A 12,697-nucleotide genomic window follows, 5' to 3' on the forward strand; every position below is an offset into this window, starting at 1 on the left:
TCTTCCGCAATTTCTCGGATAGTCACACGACGGTCCCGCTTCACCACAGCGTTCACTTTGGAAATGATTTGGTCATTTCAGCATGTTGATGGCCGACTGGAGCGCGGCTCGCTCTCCACCGTTGTGCGGGTGTCTTTAAACCGGTTGTACCGCTCCTTAATCTGTGTGATGCCCATAGGATCGTCATCGAAAGCTGTCTGAATAATCCGAATGGTTTCCACCTGGCTGTCGCCCAGTTTCTGGCAAAATTTGATGCAGTCGCGCTGCTCCAGCTGTTCCGCCATTTTCCTTGCAAAGAAAATCCGACGAGAGACTCCACCCATCCTCACACTAAGGCTGCTTACAAGCAAATGACGCAATCGACAGGCATGCGCACGAAGGTTCAAGGTTGGCTCATGCAAGCACACGTGATTCAAATCCATCAGGTTTTTGAAAAATAATAAAAAGGTCAGATACTTTTCTAACAGACCTCGTATAATTCTCGTTTTACATTATTTAGTCCACATTTCATTTTACCTTACGTTTATATTAGTTGTGCATATACTCAATAATTTACCGTTAAATTTCACTATCTTTTATTTGGCTAAAAATTACTCGCACCACGGAATGCTAAGTTTAACATTGAAAGCGCCATAGACATGCTAACGCGTTAGCATCGATCCCGTTTTTAAGTTATAAAATACATCTATCAATTGTTTTAGAAGACCATAAGTCGGTTTAATATAAAAAAAAGGTAAATATTACTCACAGACATATGCTCTTTAGGGTTTTAGCGGGGGAAAATTAAGATAAAGCGACAAACCATCGAAGCAGAGTCGGATCACTGCTTCACTGGTTCAAAGCAAAGCCATGCCTCGCTCTACTTGGGGAGTGTCTGCCAATGTTCCCACGAAGACAGGGAGAAGGACCGTGCTCATGGCAAGCAGTAAACAGAGCGGAGGAGGGAAAATTCACACAGTCCCTTCCTCCGCAGTCCACGCTGACACTGCTGCTGCTTTGATTAGCGCAGAATGGGATGTTGCTTTGACAGAGAGAGTATCATATTTCGGCCCCAAAACACGCATGACACCACGTGCGCACGCATATGTGTGGTTAAATTTTCCAAATGACGGAAATCCGTCGTGGTGACGGAGAACTTTAACCCATGCTTTAATCCCATAATCAGGATTGCTAATTAGTTCAGTGACACCAGGATCAAATTCAGGATCTACCCATTGATCCTGACTCATTCAATTTTCCTCTCAAAGCAATTCTGGAAGACTGTCTACTTTTTTGAACAAATAATCAAATCTCAATCAACCCTTCCTTGACTCATGGTCTGTCTCTCTCCACCAAATTTCTTAGAACTTGAGTTCATGCCCTTTTGACATATCTGAGAAATAACTAGACAAAGAGCAACATTCAGCTTCAATGATGAAGGTAAACAGACATTTTTCTATTATTACCAATTAACAATCTGATCACATCACATATTTATTAACAGGTCAAATTTGTTAGTCTACAGTTTGGTTGGTCTAATCAAATCCTATTATCTTGCTCAACAAATTTAAAATGGAAATGTGCAATCAAAGTGTAAATGGACTCTAAAATGACAAGAGTGAAGAGGAAGACTGTTTCTTTTGTTACCTGATTGTGATCAGGGAAAGGAATTATGGAAGCACAGACTCCCAGGATCATGGACGGATGAATCTCACAGTGGGTGTAGGTGGAGCAATAGGCCACTCCTTTTTCCTGAAGGTCATCAGGGGTCATAGCCAGCATCACGGTCTCTTCTTCTAAAGTGTCGATGTATTCCACCACACCACTAGCTACCAGGTCCTGCCAGCTACAAAGAACAACAAATAAGTACTGATTACGGCTGTTCTGGAAACACCTTGGTATATGGTACCACAAAAAAGGATTTAGTGTGTACATTATATTCAACCATTTCAGATATGCCCACACAAACAAAAAACAAAATACAATTTGAAATCACTTTAATTATATGAAACAAGAATTATCTTTAATTGCTACTTCTTTGTGAAAAAGGATTGGTTATTTTTTAAAATCTACTATGCCAAACCCTGTGGGCTCACAACCTACAGAGGGAACTGCTGGGGTTGGGTGCACTGTTCCATGTGTAGCAAGAAAGTCCAGGTGACTCGATGGACCAGAACTGGGCAACACAGGCTGGGTCTGGGGGTGGGGAAGGAATCAGAGCTTGTGCGGGAGGTGGAGCGCTACCAGTTACATCTGGTGGGCCTCAACTCCACGCACAGTTTCAGCTGCAGAACCACTCTCCTTAATAGGCGTTGGACCTTATTCTTCTCTGAAGTTGCCCAGGGTGTGAGGTGCCGGGCTGGTGTGGGGAGTGCCCGGCTGAGCGCTGCTACATTGCAGTTTACCCTGGTAGATGAGAGGGCTCTCTTCCTGCTCCTGCAGGTGGTGGTGGGGAACTCTGAGAATTCAGCCTTTTTGGAGTCCCTGAATGGAGTCCTGTATGGGGCTCCAGAGGGGAGACTCCATTGTTCTGCTGGGGGACTTCAACACACACATGGGCAACGAGGCATGATTGGGAGGAATGGCATCCCCGATCTAAACCCGAGTGGTTGTTTGTTATTGGACTTCTGTGCGAGTCACGGACTGTCCATAACGAACCTCATGTTCGAACATAAGGATGCTCATAAGTGTACATGTACCAGAGCACCTTAGGCCGAAGATCGATCGATTTTTTGATCATATCTGATCAGAGGCTGCATGTTCTGGACACTCGGGTGAAGAGAGGGGAAGAGCTGTAAACTGATCACCATCTGGTGGTGAGTTGGATCAGAAGGTGGGGTGGACTTTGGATAGACCTGGTAAGCTCAAACTGATAGTGCAGTTGAACTGGGAACATCTGTCCGACAGATCTTCAACTAGAGATGGGGCCGAGTCGATCCAAGTCAGTATTAGGTTCAGATATCAATGTAATTCATGGAACAGAAATTTCAGATACAACCAGAGCCACTTCTGTGTGTTTCTGGTGAAACGTCTTGCTGGCTACGGGGGGAAGGGGAGGGGGAGAAGGTTCCCCCCACAGGTTGCAGTCAGCTGAACTGGCGAGCATTAAGCTGACCTTTAAAAAAAAATGTCGGCTGGTTGGAAATATTTTATACTAATAACACTGCAAAGCAAGACATGCAATGTTTGCAAAGCCATGTTACTGAGAGGAGGAAGCCACCTACAATACAGCAAAGTTAATCAGCACAAGGATTTTTTTTAACAAGGACCAGAAAGACGAAATGAGCCAAGAGAAAGGCTATGACGATTTACCAGACTGACCCAGACGGTCTCCAAGAATGAGTAAATTAAAGACTTTTATTTATTTGGGGCGGTGTGCCATCTGGTGTTCAAGAGATGAACCTTCAGCCACAGCCCCAACAATGGCCCTGTTTTATATGTTTACATGAACATATATAACATCCATCCATCCATTTTCTTCCGCTTCATCCGGGGTCAGGTTGCAAGGGCAGCAGCTCAAGCAAAGCCGCCCAGATCTCCTGATCCACACACACCTCCTCCATCTCCTCCGGGGGAACCCTTGAGGCGTTCCCAAGCCAGCTGCGAGACGTAGTCCCTCCAGTGTGTCCTGGGTCTTCCCCGGGGCCTCCTCCCGATGGGACGTGCTCGGAACACGTCTCCAGCGACGCGTCCAGGGGGCATTCGAAAAAGATGCCCGAGCCACCTCAGCTGGCTCCTTTCGACGTGGAGGAACAGTGGCTCGACTCCAAGTTCCTCCCGAGTGACCGAGCTCCTCACCCTATCTCTAAGGGAGTGCCCAGCCACCCTGCGGAGGAAACTCATCTTGGCCACTTGTACTGGCAATTTTGTTCTTTCAGTCATGAGCCAAATCTCATGACCGTAGGTGAGGGTCGGAACGCAGATCGACCGGTAAATCGAGAGCTTTGCCCCCCTGTTCAGCTCTCTCTTCAATCAATCAATCAATCAACTTTTTTTTTTATATAGCGCCAAATCACAACAAACAGTTGCCCCAAGGCGCTTTATATTGTAAGGAAAGGCCATACAATAATTATGAAAAACCCCAACGGTCAAAACGACCCCCTGTGAGCAAGCACTTGGCTACAGTGGGAAGGAAAAACTCCCTTTTAACAGGAAGAAACCTCCAGCAGAACCAGGCTCAGGGAGGGGCAGTCTTCTGCTGAGACTGGTTGGGGCTGAGGGAGAGAACCAGGAAAAAGACATGCTGTGGAGGGGGGCAGAGATCGATCACTAATGATTAAATGCAGAGTGATGCATACAGAGCAAAAAGAGAAAGAAACAGTGCATCATGGGAACCCCCCCACAGTCTACGTCTAAAGCAGCATAACCAAGGGATGGTCCAGGGTCACCTGATCCAGCCCTAACTATAAGCCTTAGCGAAAAGGAAAGTTTTAAGCCTAATCTTAAAAGTAGAGAGGGTATCTGTCTCCCTGATCTGAATTGGGAGCTGGTTCCACAGGAGAGGAGCCTGAAAGCTGAAGGCTCTGCCTCCCATTCTACTCTTACAAACCCTAGGAACTACAAGTAAGCCTGCAGTCTGAGAGCGAAGCGCTCTAATGGGGTAATATGGTACTACGAGGTCCCTAAGATAAGATGGGACCTGATTATTCAAAACCTTATAAGTAAGAAGAAGAATTTTAAATTCTATTCTAGAATTAACAGGAAGCCAATGAAGAGAGGCCAACACGGGTGAGATATGCTCTCTCCTGCTAGTCCCCGTCAGTACTCTAGCTGCAGCATCTGTTTCTGCTTTGTCAAGTGTTTGATTGTATTGGATTAGATTGGAACATTTTTCATTGTTGACTACTGAGAGGAATTCTGACATTGCATCAGAATTTTGGCTCTCTGTTGGAACTGTTTACACAGAGACTGCTACCTGCTGCTTCGGACTTTGAACTAACAGTCTTTTTCAAGACTTTTTTACTTTTTTTTACTTTTTCACCGTGCTCCAACGCCTAAAGAAGACCTCTAACGGTCGAAACGTCGCGACGGAGCACTTTCATTAGCTAACTTTCATCTTTCGTTTTTATTTTATTTTTTAGCACTGTTGTCGTGCGTTACCTGTGCTGCTCCACAGCGTGTCTGGTGGATTTTTATTTTATTTTAGCACCGTTGTCGTGCGTTACCTGTGCTGTTCCATGGCCTGTCTGGTGGATTTTTATTTTATTTTTTAGTGCTAAAATGGGATGCCATTTTAGCACCACGACGGTCCAATACAGCGACAGCATCACTGCAGACGCTGCACCGATCCGTCTGTCGATCTCACGCTCCATCCGTCCCTCTCTCGTGAACAAGACCCCCAGATACTTAAACTCCTCCACTTCAGGCAAGGACACTCCACCAACCTGAAGAGGGCAAAGCACCTTTTTCTGGTTGAGAACCATGACCTCAGATTTGGAGGTGCAGATTTTCATCCCGGACGCTTCACACTCAGCTGCAAACCGCTCCAGTGCACGCTGAAGGTCCCAATTTGACAAAGCCAACAGAACCACATCGTCCGCAAACAGCAGAGACGAGATTGCGTGGTTCCCAAACTACACCCTGACTGCACCGAGAAATTCTGTCCATAAAGGTAATGAACAGAACCGGTGACAAAGGGCAGCCCTGGCGGAGGCCAACGTGCACTGGAAACAGGCTTGACTTACTACCGGTAATGCGGACCAAGCTCCTGCTGCGTGTCGTACAAGGACCGGATAGCCCTTATGGTGCGTTTACACATAAGCAAGACGCGTTCCGAATGTCATTTTTCTGTCATTCGTGACACATTCCTGACATTCTTATTGCGACTTAACGCATCTGAATAGGTTTCTTAATAGTGCGTGTTGGTGCGTGATATTCTTGATATTCGTGGAACATGTTTTTGGCTGTCAAAAAATCTTCCACGAATGTCACGCACAACCCTCATTTCACCTCCTGTCGTGGAGGTCACAACTGAGTGTGTTGATCCATCTTGAGTAGTGATCCTTAATAGAACGTGACAATGTTCGTAGTGGTTCCTGTGATGGTTCTTGGAGTCCAAACTGTCACGCGTTATTATGAAGTGACATGGAAACAGTCTGCTGTATGCTGCAGTATGCTGAAGAGGAACAGTGACGTGATGTCAGCCAAGTGTCGTTACACAGTTCCTGCTAAAGCTCCTCCTGCTGTTGTGACCGATGAGTGGGAGAACGAGTCTGAGCCAGAGGAAACAGAGGAGTGAGAGGAGATTCACGTGCAGCAAGACATCTCTGCACCTCCTCCAGTCCGGCGGAGGAAGAAGCGTGCGTGGGAGGTTGGAGACATGGAGTCCAAGTGGACCATGTTCTCCACCTCAATTGTCAAGGCAGCCGCTCGTACCTGTGGTTGCAAGGTCTCTGGTGCCTGTCGCGGCGGCAATCCCTGAACCCGGTGGTGGACGCTGAAAGTAAGGGATGCCGTCAAGCTGAAGAAGGAGTCCTACTTGTCTTTGTTGGCAGGTGGGACTCTGGAGGCAGCTGACAAGTACCGGCAGGCCAAGCGTGCTGCAGCCTGTGTGGTCGCAGAGGCAAAAACGTGGGTCTAAGAGGAGTTCGGGGAGGCCACGGAGGAGGACTATCGGTCGGCCTCTAAGAAATTCTGGTAAACCGTCCGACGCCTCCGGACGTGGAAGCCCGGACTGGGGATGTTGTCAGGCAGTGGAAGGAAGGAACATGTATACCATTAAGCATATTTATTTTGTTCTTTTACATTTGCATGTTTCAGCATTCTAAAGAGCTAATTTCTTGGAGAGAGAGAGCGTGCTGTCTTTTTTTAATAAAGTCTACTTTTCTCCCAAGACCCACCATTTCTCATCAAATAAGATTTTATTTTTTTCCACAGAGGCACCCCCAAAAATTGCATAAAGTATATATATCATTTTGATGAAGGAGCACATCTCCACATTTCCAAAATGCCACAAGAAACCACCAAAAAACAAATAAAAGCACTTAATTCTTATGCCAAAACATCACATCTAGGCTTGCACCTTAGAGGTCCCTTCTGGCAAACTGGAGCTGAACTTTCAGGATATCAGCAGATATCCAAATTCAGGTATTGGGAACGGATCAGAAGTGAAAAACTGTGGATCAGTACATCCCCATCTTCAACTCGCACCTCCGGCAGAGCTTTTCTGTCATCCCCTCAGAGGTTTGGGGCATTGAAACAGAAAGGGCAATATTCAAAGCTTCCATTGCTGAAGCTGCAGTGGGGAGCTGTGGCCTGAAGGGCTTCTAGGTGCCTCAAGGGGCAGCAACCCTCGAATACTGTGGTGGACACTGGTGGTCAGGAAAACCGTCCGAATGAAGGAGTCCTTCCAAGACATGTTATCTCGGAGGACTCCAGAGGCAGTTGCAAGGGACAGACAGGCCCGAAGTGCGGCAGCCTGTGTTGTGAGGGAGGCAAAGCAGCAGGTATGGGAGGAGCTCGGAGTAACCACGGAGAAGGGCTTTTGGTCAGCACCAAGGTCTTTCTGAAGGACCATGAGGCACATCAGAAGAGGAAAACAGAGACCAACCCAAGCTGTCTATGGGACTCTATTGACCTCAAATGAGGAAGTAATTGGGCTCTGGAAGGAACACTGAGGAACTCCTACATCAGACCGGAGTGCCCTCTATAGTAGGGGCAGAGCTGGAAACTGATGAGGGATCATCAACAATTTCCCTGGTGGAAGTCACTGAGGTCATCAAACAACTTCACAGTGGCAAGACCTCACGGACTGAAGAGAGCCATCCAGAAATTCTGAAGACTCTGGGTGTGGAGGGACTGTCTTGGATGAGGTGTCTCTTCAACACTGCGTTGAGGTGTGGGACAGTGCCTAGGGAGTGGCAAAATGGGGTGGTGGTCCCCATATTTAAAAAAGGGGACCAGAGAGTGTATGCCAATTACAAGGGCATCACCAGGGCTGTGAAATGAAAATTTTAAAATCTGAGGAAAATTTGCAGGTGGTCTGGGGTGCCCAGACCCCCAGGAGCCCATATTTTCAGCATTTTCTGGAAGAAAAAAAAAAGAAAATCTCAATAGAAGCACATATTTAAATGACCCTAGATCTCTCTCTCATCTTCAACCGCTTACACGGGATCGGGTCATGGGGGCTACAGTTCCAGCAGAGGACCCCAGACTTCCCTTTCCCGGGCCACATTATCCTAGATTCAACTTTTCATTTGAACTGTCAATGATAATGTTGAAATAACAGAATATGACGTGGAAGTAGGATCCGGAAAGATTGTCCTTTTAACTGTAAACCAACGTATGCATCAACTCATAACAATTAAACTACATGAATTTCACGAAGACTGAAAAGGCTGTTAAAGGACATGTCACACCAAAATCATAACAATTTAGATTCAGGCTCCACTGATCACCTGTAGTTATTGTACTCTCGCTCCTTTAGTTGGTCAATATGACGTCTCTTCAGTAGCAGTTTCTGTTTCTCCACAATCAGCAGCGGTCGACAGATTCGCCCGGCGTCTGTGTAGATTCTGATCTCTCGTTCTCTGATGTCTCTGATCATAGACACCTGAAAACAGGAAGGTTGAGAGCTATAATCTTACTATTAACGATTGCTGCCTCTCATGTGATGCCAATGGTGTGTTTCAGGCCTGAAGCTGGAACGCACAAAACAAGGCCATAGTTGTGGTGTGTGGGGCTGTACAGTTTTTATTCCTAACACTGCATCTTATCTTCTGTGGTGACCATTTTTGCATGGGCAGCACCGGAGGGGGCACTGGAGTTCCTCCTGGATTTGTCATAGCACCCCCACATTGCATCCCCAAGAAAATAATTCCTCCTTTATTATTTTAATTTCAATTCATCCCATGTTTTTAAGGCCTTGTCTACAATGAAACTCAACTTCTGCTATACAATCTTTTTGTCATTTTCAAAAAGTGTTCCATTCAAGAAATATCTCCATTCTCACAGATCCAGTGAAACCGCGTGAGAATGCTGTAATACACATGCCAGGCCTGTATGTAGCGCTGTAAAGTTTCTACAAAAAAACAGAGAAGACGTGGGGCTAATCAATTTAGCAACGAGAGCTACAACTTTAGAAGCCAGCTCATGGATTAAATAAAGTCTTTTAATCTGATCTGTTGCCAGAATTCATTATCACAGATGAAAATGGTTCTCCACATGACACCCTTGTTTTGGAAGAAACAACAACAAGAAAAAAAAAAAAACAATAATATGCAAAATTACACTGTTAACATGTTACAGAGGCAGGGCGATGACATCATCCTTTCAGTTTTCCACAGTAAGACACTTCTGGCGTTTTCAGATTGACGAGGTCTGTCCAAAAAGTATCGTACCTTTTTATTTTTTTTCAAAAACTATATGGATTTGAATCACGTATGATGTATTATTATATTATGTATTATAAATGTATTATAAATAAAACATATAACTTATTACTATCATGACATCACATTACACTCATTTTGTGGAAACCAATCAGTTCTGTTGATGAATGTTTATTTTCTTTTATGAGTGAAATATTTATCGAATCACACGTGATTCGATAAATAAATATTTAGTAATGTGATGTCATGATAGTAATAAGTTATATGTTTTATTTATAATACATCTTTCATTAATAAAAATCTCAAAGTGCTACAGGAAAAAACAAGGATAAATAAGAATAAAAATAGAAAATCTTAAGATAAAAACAAAATAAAATAATAAAATTGAATAAAAAGACTAAGATGCAACAGATTCAAATTAAGGCCTGTCTCAAGGCTTTTTTAAAAGCTTCCACAGTCTGTGGAGCCCTCTGATGGTCAGGGAGGTAGTTCCAAATATGAGGGGCAGAAGACTGTCTCCTGTGGTGTGAAGCTTGGTGTGAGGGAGACAGAGACGATTAGTGTTGTATGAACAGAAGGAACGGGAGGATGTGTGGGGAGTAAGGAGGTCTTTGAGGAATGTGGGGGCATTGCCATGGATGCATTGGTGGGTGATGAGAGCAATCTTAAAATGGATTCTGTAGGAGATGGGGAGCCAGTGAAGCTTATGGAGTACAGACGTCTCTCACTAAAACGTGGTTCACCTTTTGTGGCCTCGCAGTTTCGCGGATTTTTTTAGTGCAATTTCGCATGCTTCTTTTTTTTTTTTTACAGCGCATTGTGTTCTGAGTCCTTATCAGGCGGGCCGGTCGAGGCACCGCTCGGCATCACCGAGATTGCTCTCACTGCCTCCGATGCGCTTACGGGCTCGCTAAACGCAGCAGCAGGCCACTCACACAGCCCTCCTGTCTGCTGTTCGGAGCTGCGCCAAATCTGGCAACAGGTCCACAAACTACGCTCGCTGTTTTGATGTGGATGTTGACCGCAGCCGCAGAGCTCCGCAGCCACCAAGAGAGGACTTGGATTCTTTGCGGGTCCCGCAGCCGTACCTCCGGAGGCAGTGAGCGAAGGGAGAGCATGCGCATTGTGTTCTGCGTGTGTCTGTTTATAATCTTCTTGCCCAGAAGAAAAAAGAGAGTGTTTACACAGGAAAAGTGAGAAAATGTTAATGCCTGTTTGAGAAAAGTGTATAACATGTGTAGTGAGGGGTTTTACAGCCTTAAAACATCTATAATAATTGCAAAAAATAGCGCTGACTACTTCGCGGATTTCGTTTATCGCGGGTTATTTTTAGAACGTAACTCTCGCGATAAACGAGGGACCACTGTATAGGTACAATGTTCTCCTGTTTATGTCTCTCAACAGAGTTCTAGCTGCACTGTTTTGAATGTATTGGAGCCTTTGAAAGTTTTTTCCAGAGATCCCAAAGAGCAGAGAATTACAGAAGTCAAGCCTAGAGGAAATAAAGGGATGGAAGAGTGAGTGTATTTTCAAGTTGCTGAAATGGTTCGGTTTTTGCTGCCCAAATATCCATAAGTGGAATTGGAAAGAAGTGAAGTCTGTGTCACCTAAAAAACTACCTGAGGAACAGCAGTAGGCACAGATAAACCAGTGACCCAATGTCACTCCTGGTAATTAACACTCAGAGAACACAGTCTCTGGACAGCAACCAAATCATTGATGCTTTTTGCCCTTAACCACAACAACAGGTGTATTGTGCTCTTATGAAGACATCAATGGTAGGGGAAAGATTTTTTTCCCTGAGGCTATAGGTCTGTGGATATTTGTATTGAACAGTAGCCTATAGGTTTGTGTGAGATTTTGGTCATTCTGTATGTCAGGAGTGCCCAAGTTCGGTCCTCGAGATCTACCTCCTGACACTTAGTTGTCTCCCTGCTCCAACACACCTGAATCCAATGAAAGGCTCATTAAAAGCCTGATAATGTGTCTTTCATTTGACTCAGCTGCTGTATGTCATTAGTGACTGTCGCAAATCAGAATGTGGCTATGTGTATGCACACCCGTGAATGTGACAGAGGTGTAGCAGAGAGCTGTCGTGACACATGAGCGCATAGCACCCTCATAAAAATACTAAACTCCCCCATAGTACCCGCAGAAAAAAAATCTCTGGAGCAGCCACTTTTTTTGGATGTGATTTTGTTTTTTCTTAAGCCAGCATGATGCAACTAAACAGCAGTCATGTCACTCCCGTCACAATCTATGAAATGTTTGTTTATTTTTCATGTCTATGACAAGTTATTTATCACCATAAAAACTACTCTTTTCCATAACTTCATGCTGTGGCTGATCAAATTTATGCCTCTGTAGTTACAGTAGCTTTGCACATCACCCTTATTCTTACAAATAGGAACCAGCACACTTCATGTCCACTCCTCAGGCACTTTCCAAGATTTTATTAAAAATTCTGGTTAGAAACTCCACTGCTATCTCTACGAGACATTTACGGAAATTCAGCTGGACCAACTGCCTTTCCACTCTTCATCCCATTCATAGCTGCCCTCACTTCATACGAAGATCTTGCACATCCTGATTTACACTCTCCATATCATCCAGCCTTTTCTCTTTGTTTCTTCATTCATCAGTTCCTCAAAAATACTCCCACCACATTCTCAACACACTCTCCCTGCTTATGAGCACATTACCATCTGCATCTTTTACCACCCTAACCAACTGCACATCCTTTCGAGCTCTGTCCCGTTATCTGGACAATTCAGTAATTTCATTTTTCACTCATATAGAGCCAAATCACAAAAGGTTGCCTCAAGGTGATTCACACAAGTAAGCACTAACCTTACCAACCCCCAGAGCAAGAACACAGGCAACAGTGGTAAGGAAAAGCTTCCTCTGATGATGTGAGGAAGAAACCCCAAGCAGACCAGACTCAAAGGTGTGACCCTCTGCTTGGGCCATGCTACAGACACAAATTACAAAACAATTCACAAAACGAATATACAGGAAATGTTGTTGGTGGACAGAACAGGAGGGTTACAGAAACAGATACCACACCCATCTCTGGATGGAGCCGCACCTCAAACAGAGAGAGAGAAAAAAAAAACAAAAACAGAATCAGGCATCGGAAAGACAACAAATACAGTATAATTTGTCAGCATTAAGCAACAAGAAGAACAGAGGAAATACTAAGGTGATCACCGGCCACTAGCCCCAAGCTTCACTAAAAGACCCAGAATTTAGAGAAAGTTGAGGCCAGCCCGCTCAGTTTACTAATAAAATGAATTTAAAAGGGTAAAAAGCACAGTAACATACTATGCCAGTACACTAGTCATACGAAAGGGAAAATAAATCCATCTTAAGTCTGGACTTGAAAGTCT

The 12,697-nt window shown here is 44.7% G+C and overlaps 1 protein-coding gene across 1 annotated transcript in view; it reads right to left on the reverse strand.

Moving 5' to 3' along the window:
* polr2b (polymerase (RNA) II (DNA directed) polypeptide B) overlaps window positions 1–12,697 on the reverse strand; it is a 165,403-nt gene that overhangs the window by 53,826 nt on the left and 98,880 nt on the right. The window contains exons 14-15 of the mRNA XM_034182216.1: window positions 8,376–8,530; window positions 1,627–1,825 (exon numbers count right to left, since the gene is read on the reverse strand). Coding sequence (XP_034038107.1) covers window positions 1,627–1,825; window positions 8,376–8,530 — 354 coding nt within the window. The remainder of the gene's footprint in view (window positions 1–1,626; window positions 1,826–8,375; window positions 8,531–12,697) is intronic.

The sequence above is a fragment of the Thalassophryne amazonica genome, chromosome 11, assembly GCF_902500255.1.
Source record: "Thalassophryne amazonica chromosome 11, fThaAma1.1, whole genome shotgun sequence".
Taxonomy (NCBI): domain Eukaryota; kingdom Metazoa; phylum Chordata; class Actinopteri; order Batrachoidiformes; family Batrachoididae; genus Thalassophryne; species Thalassophryne amazonica.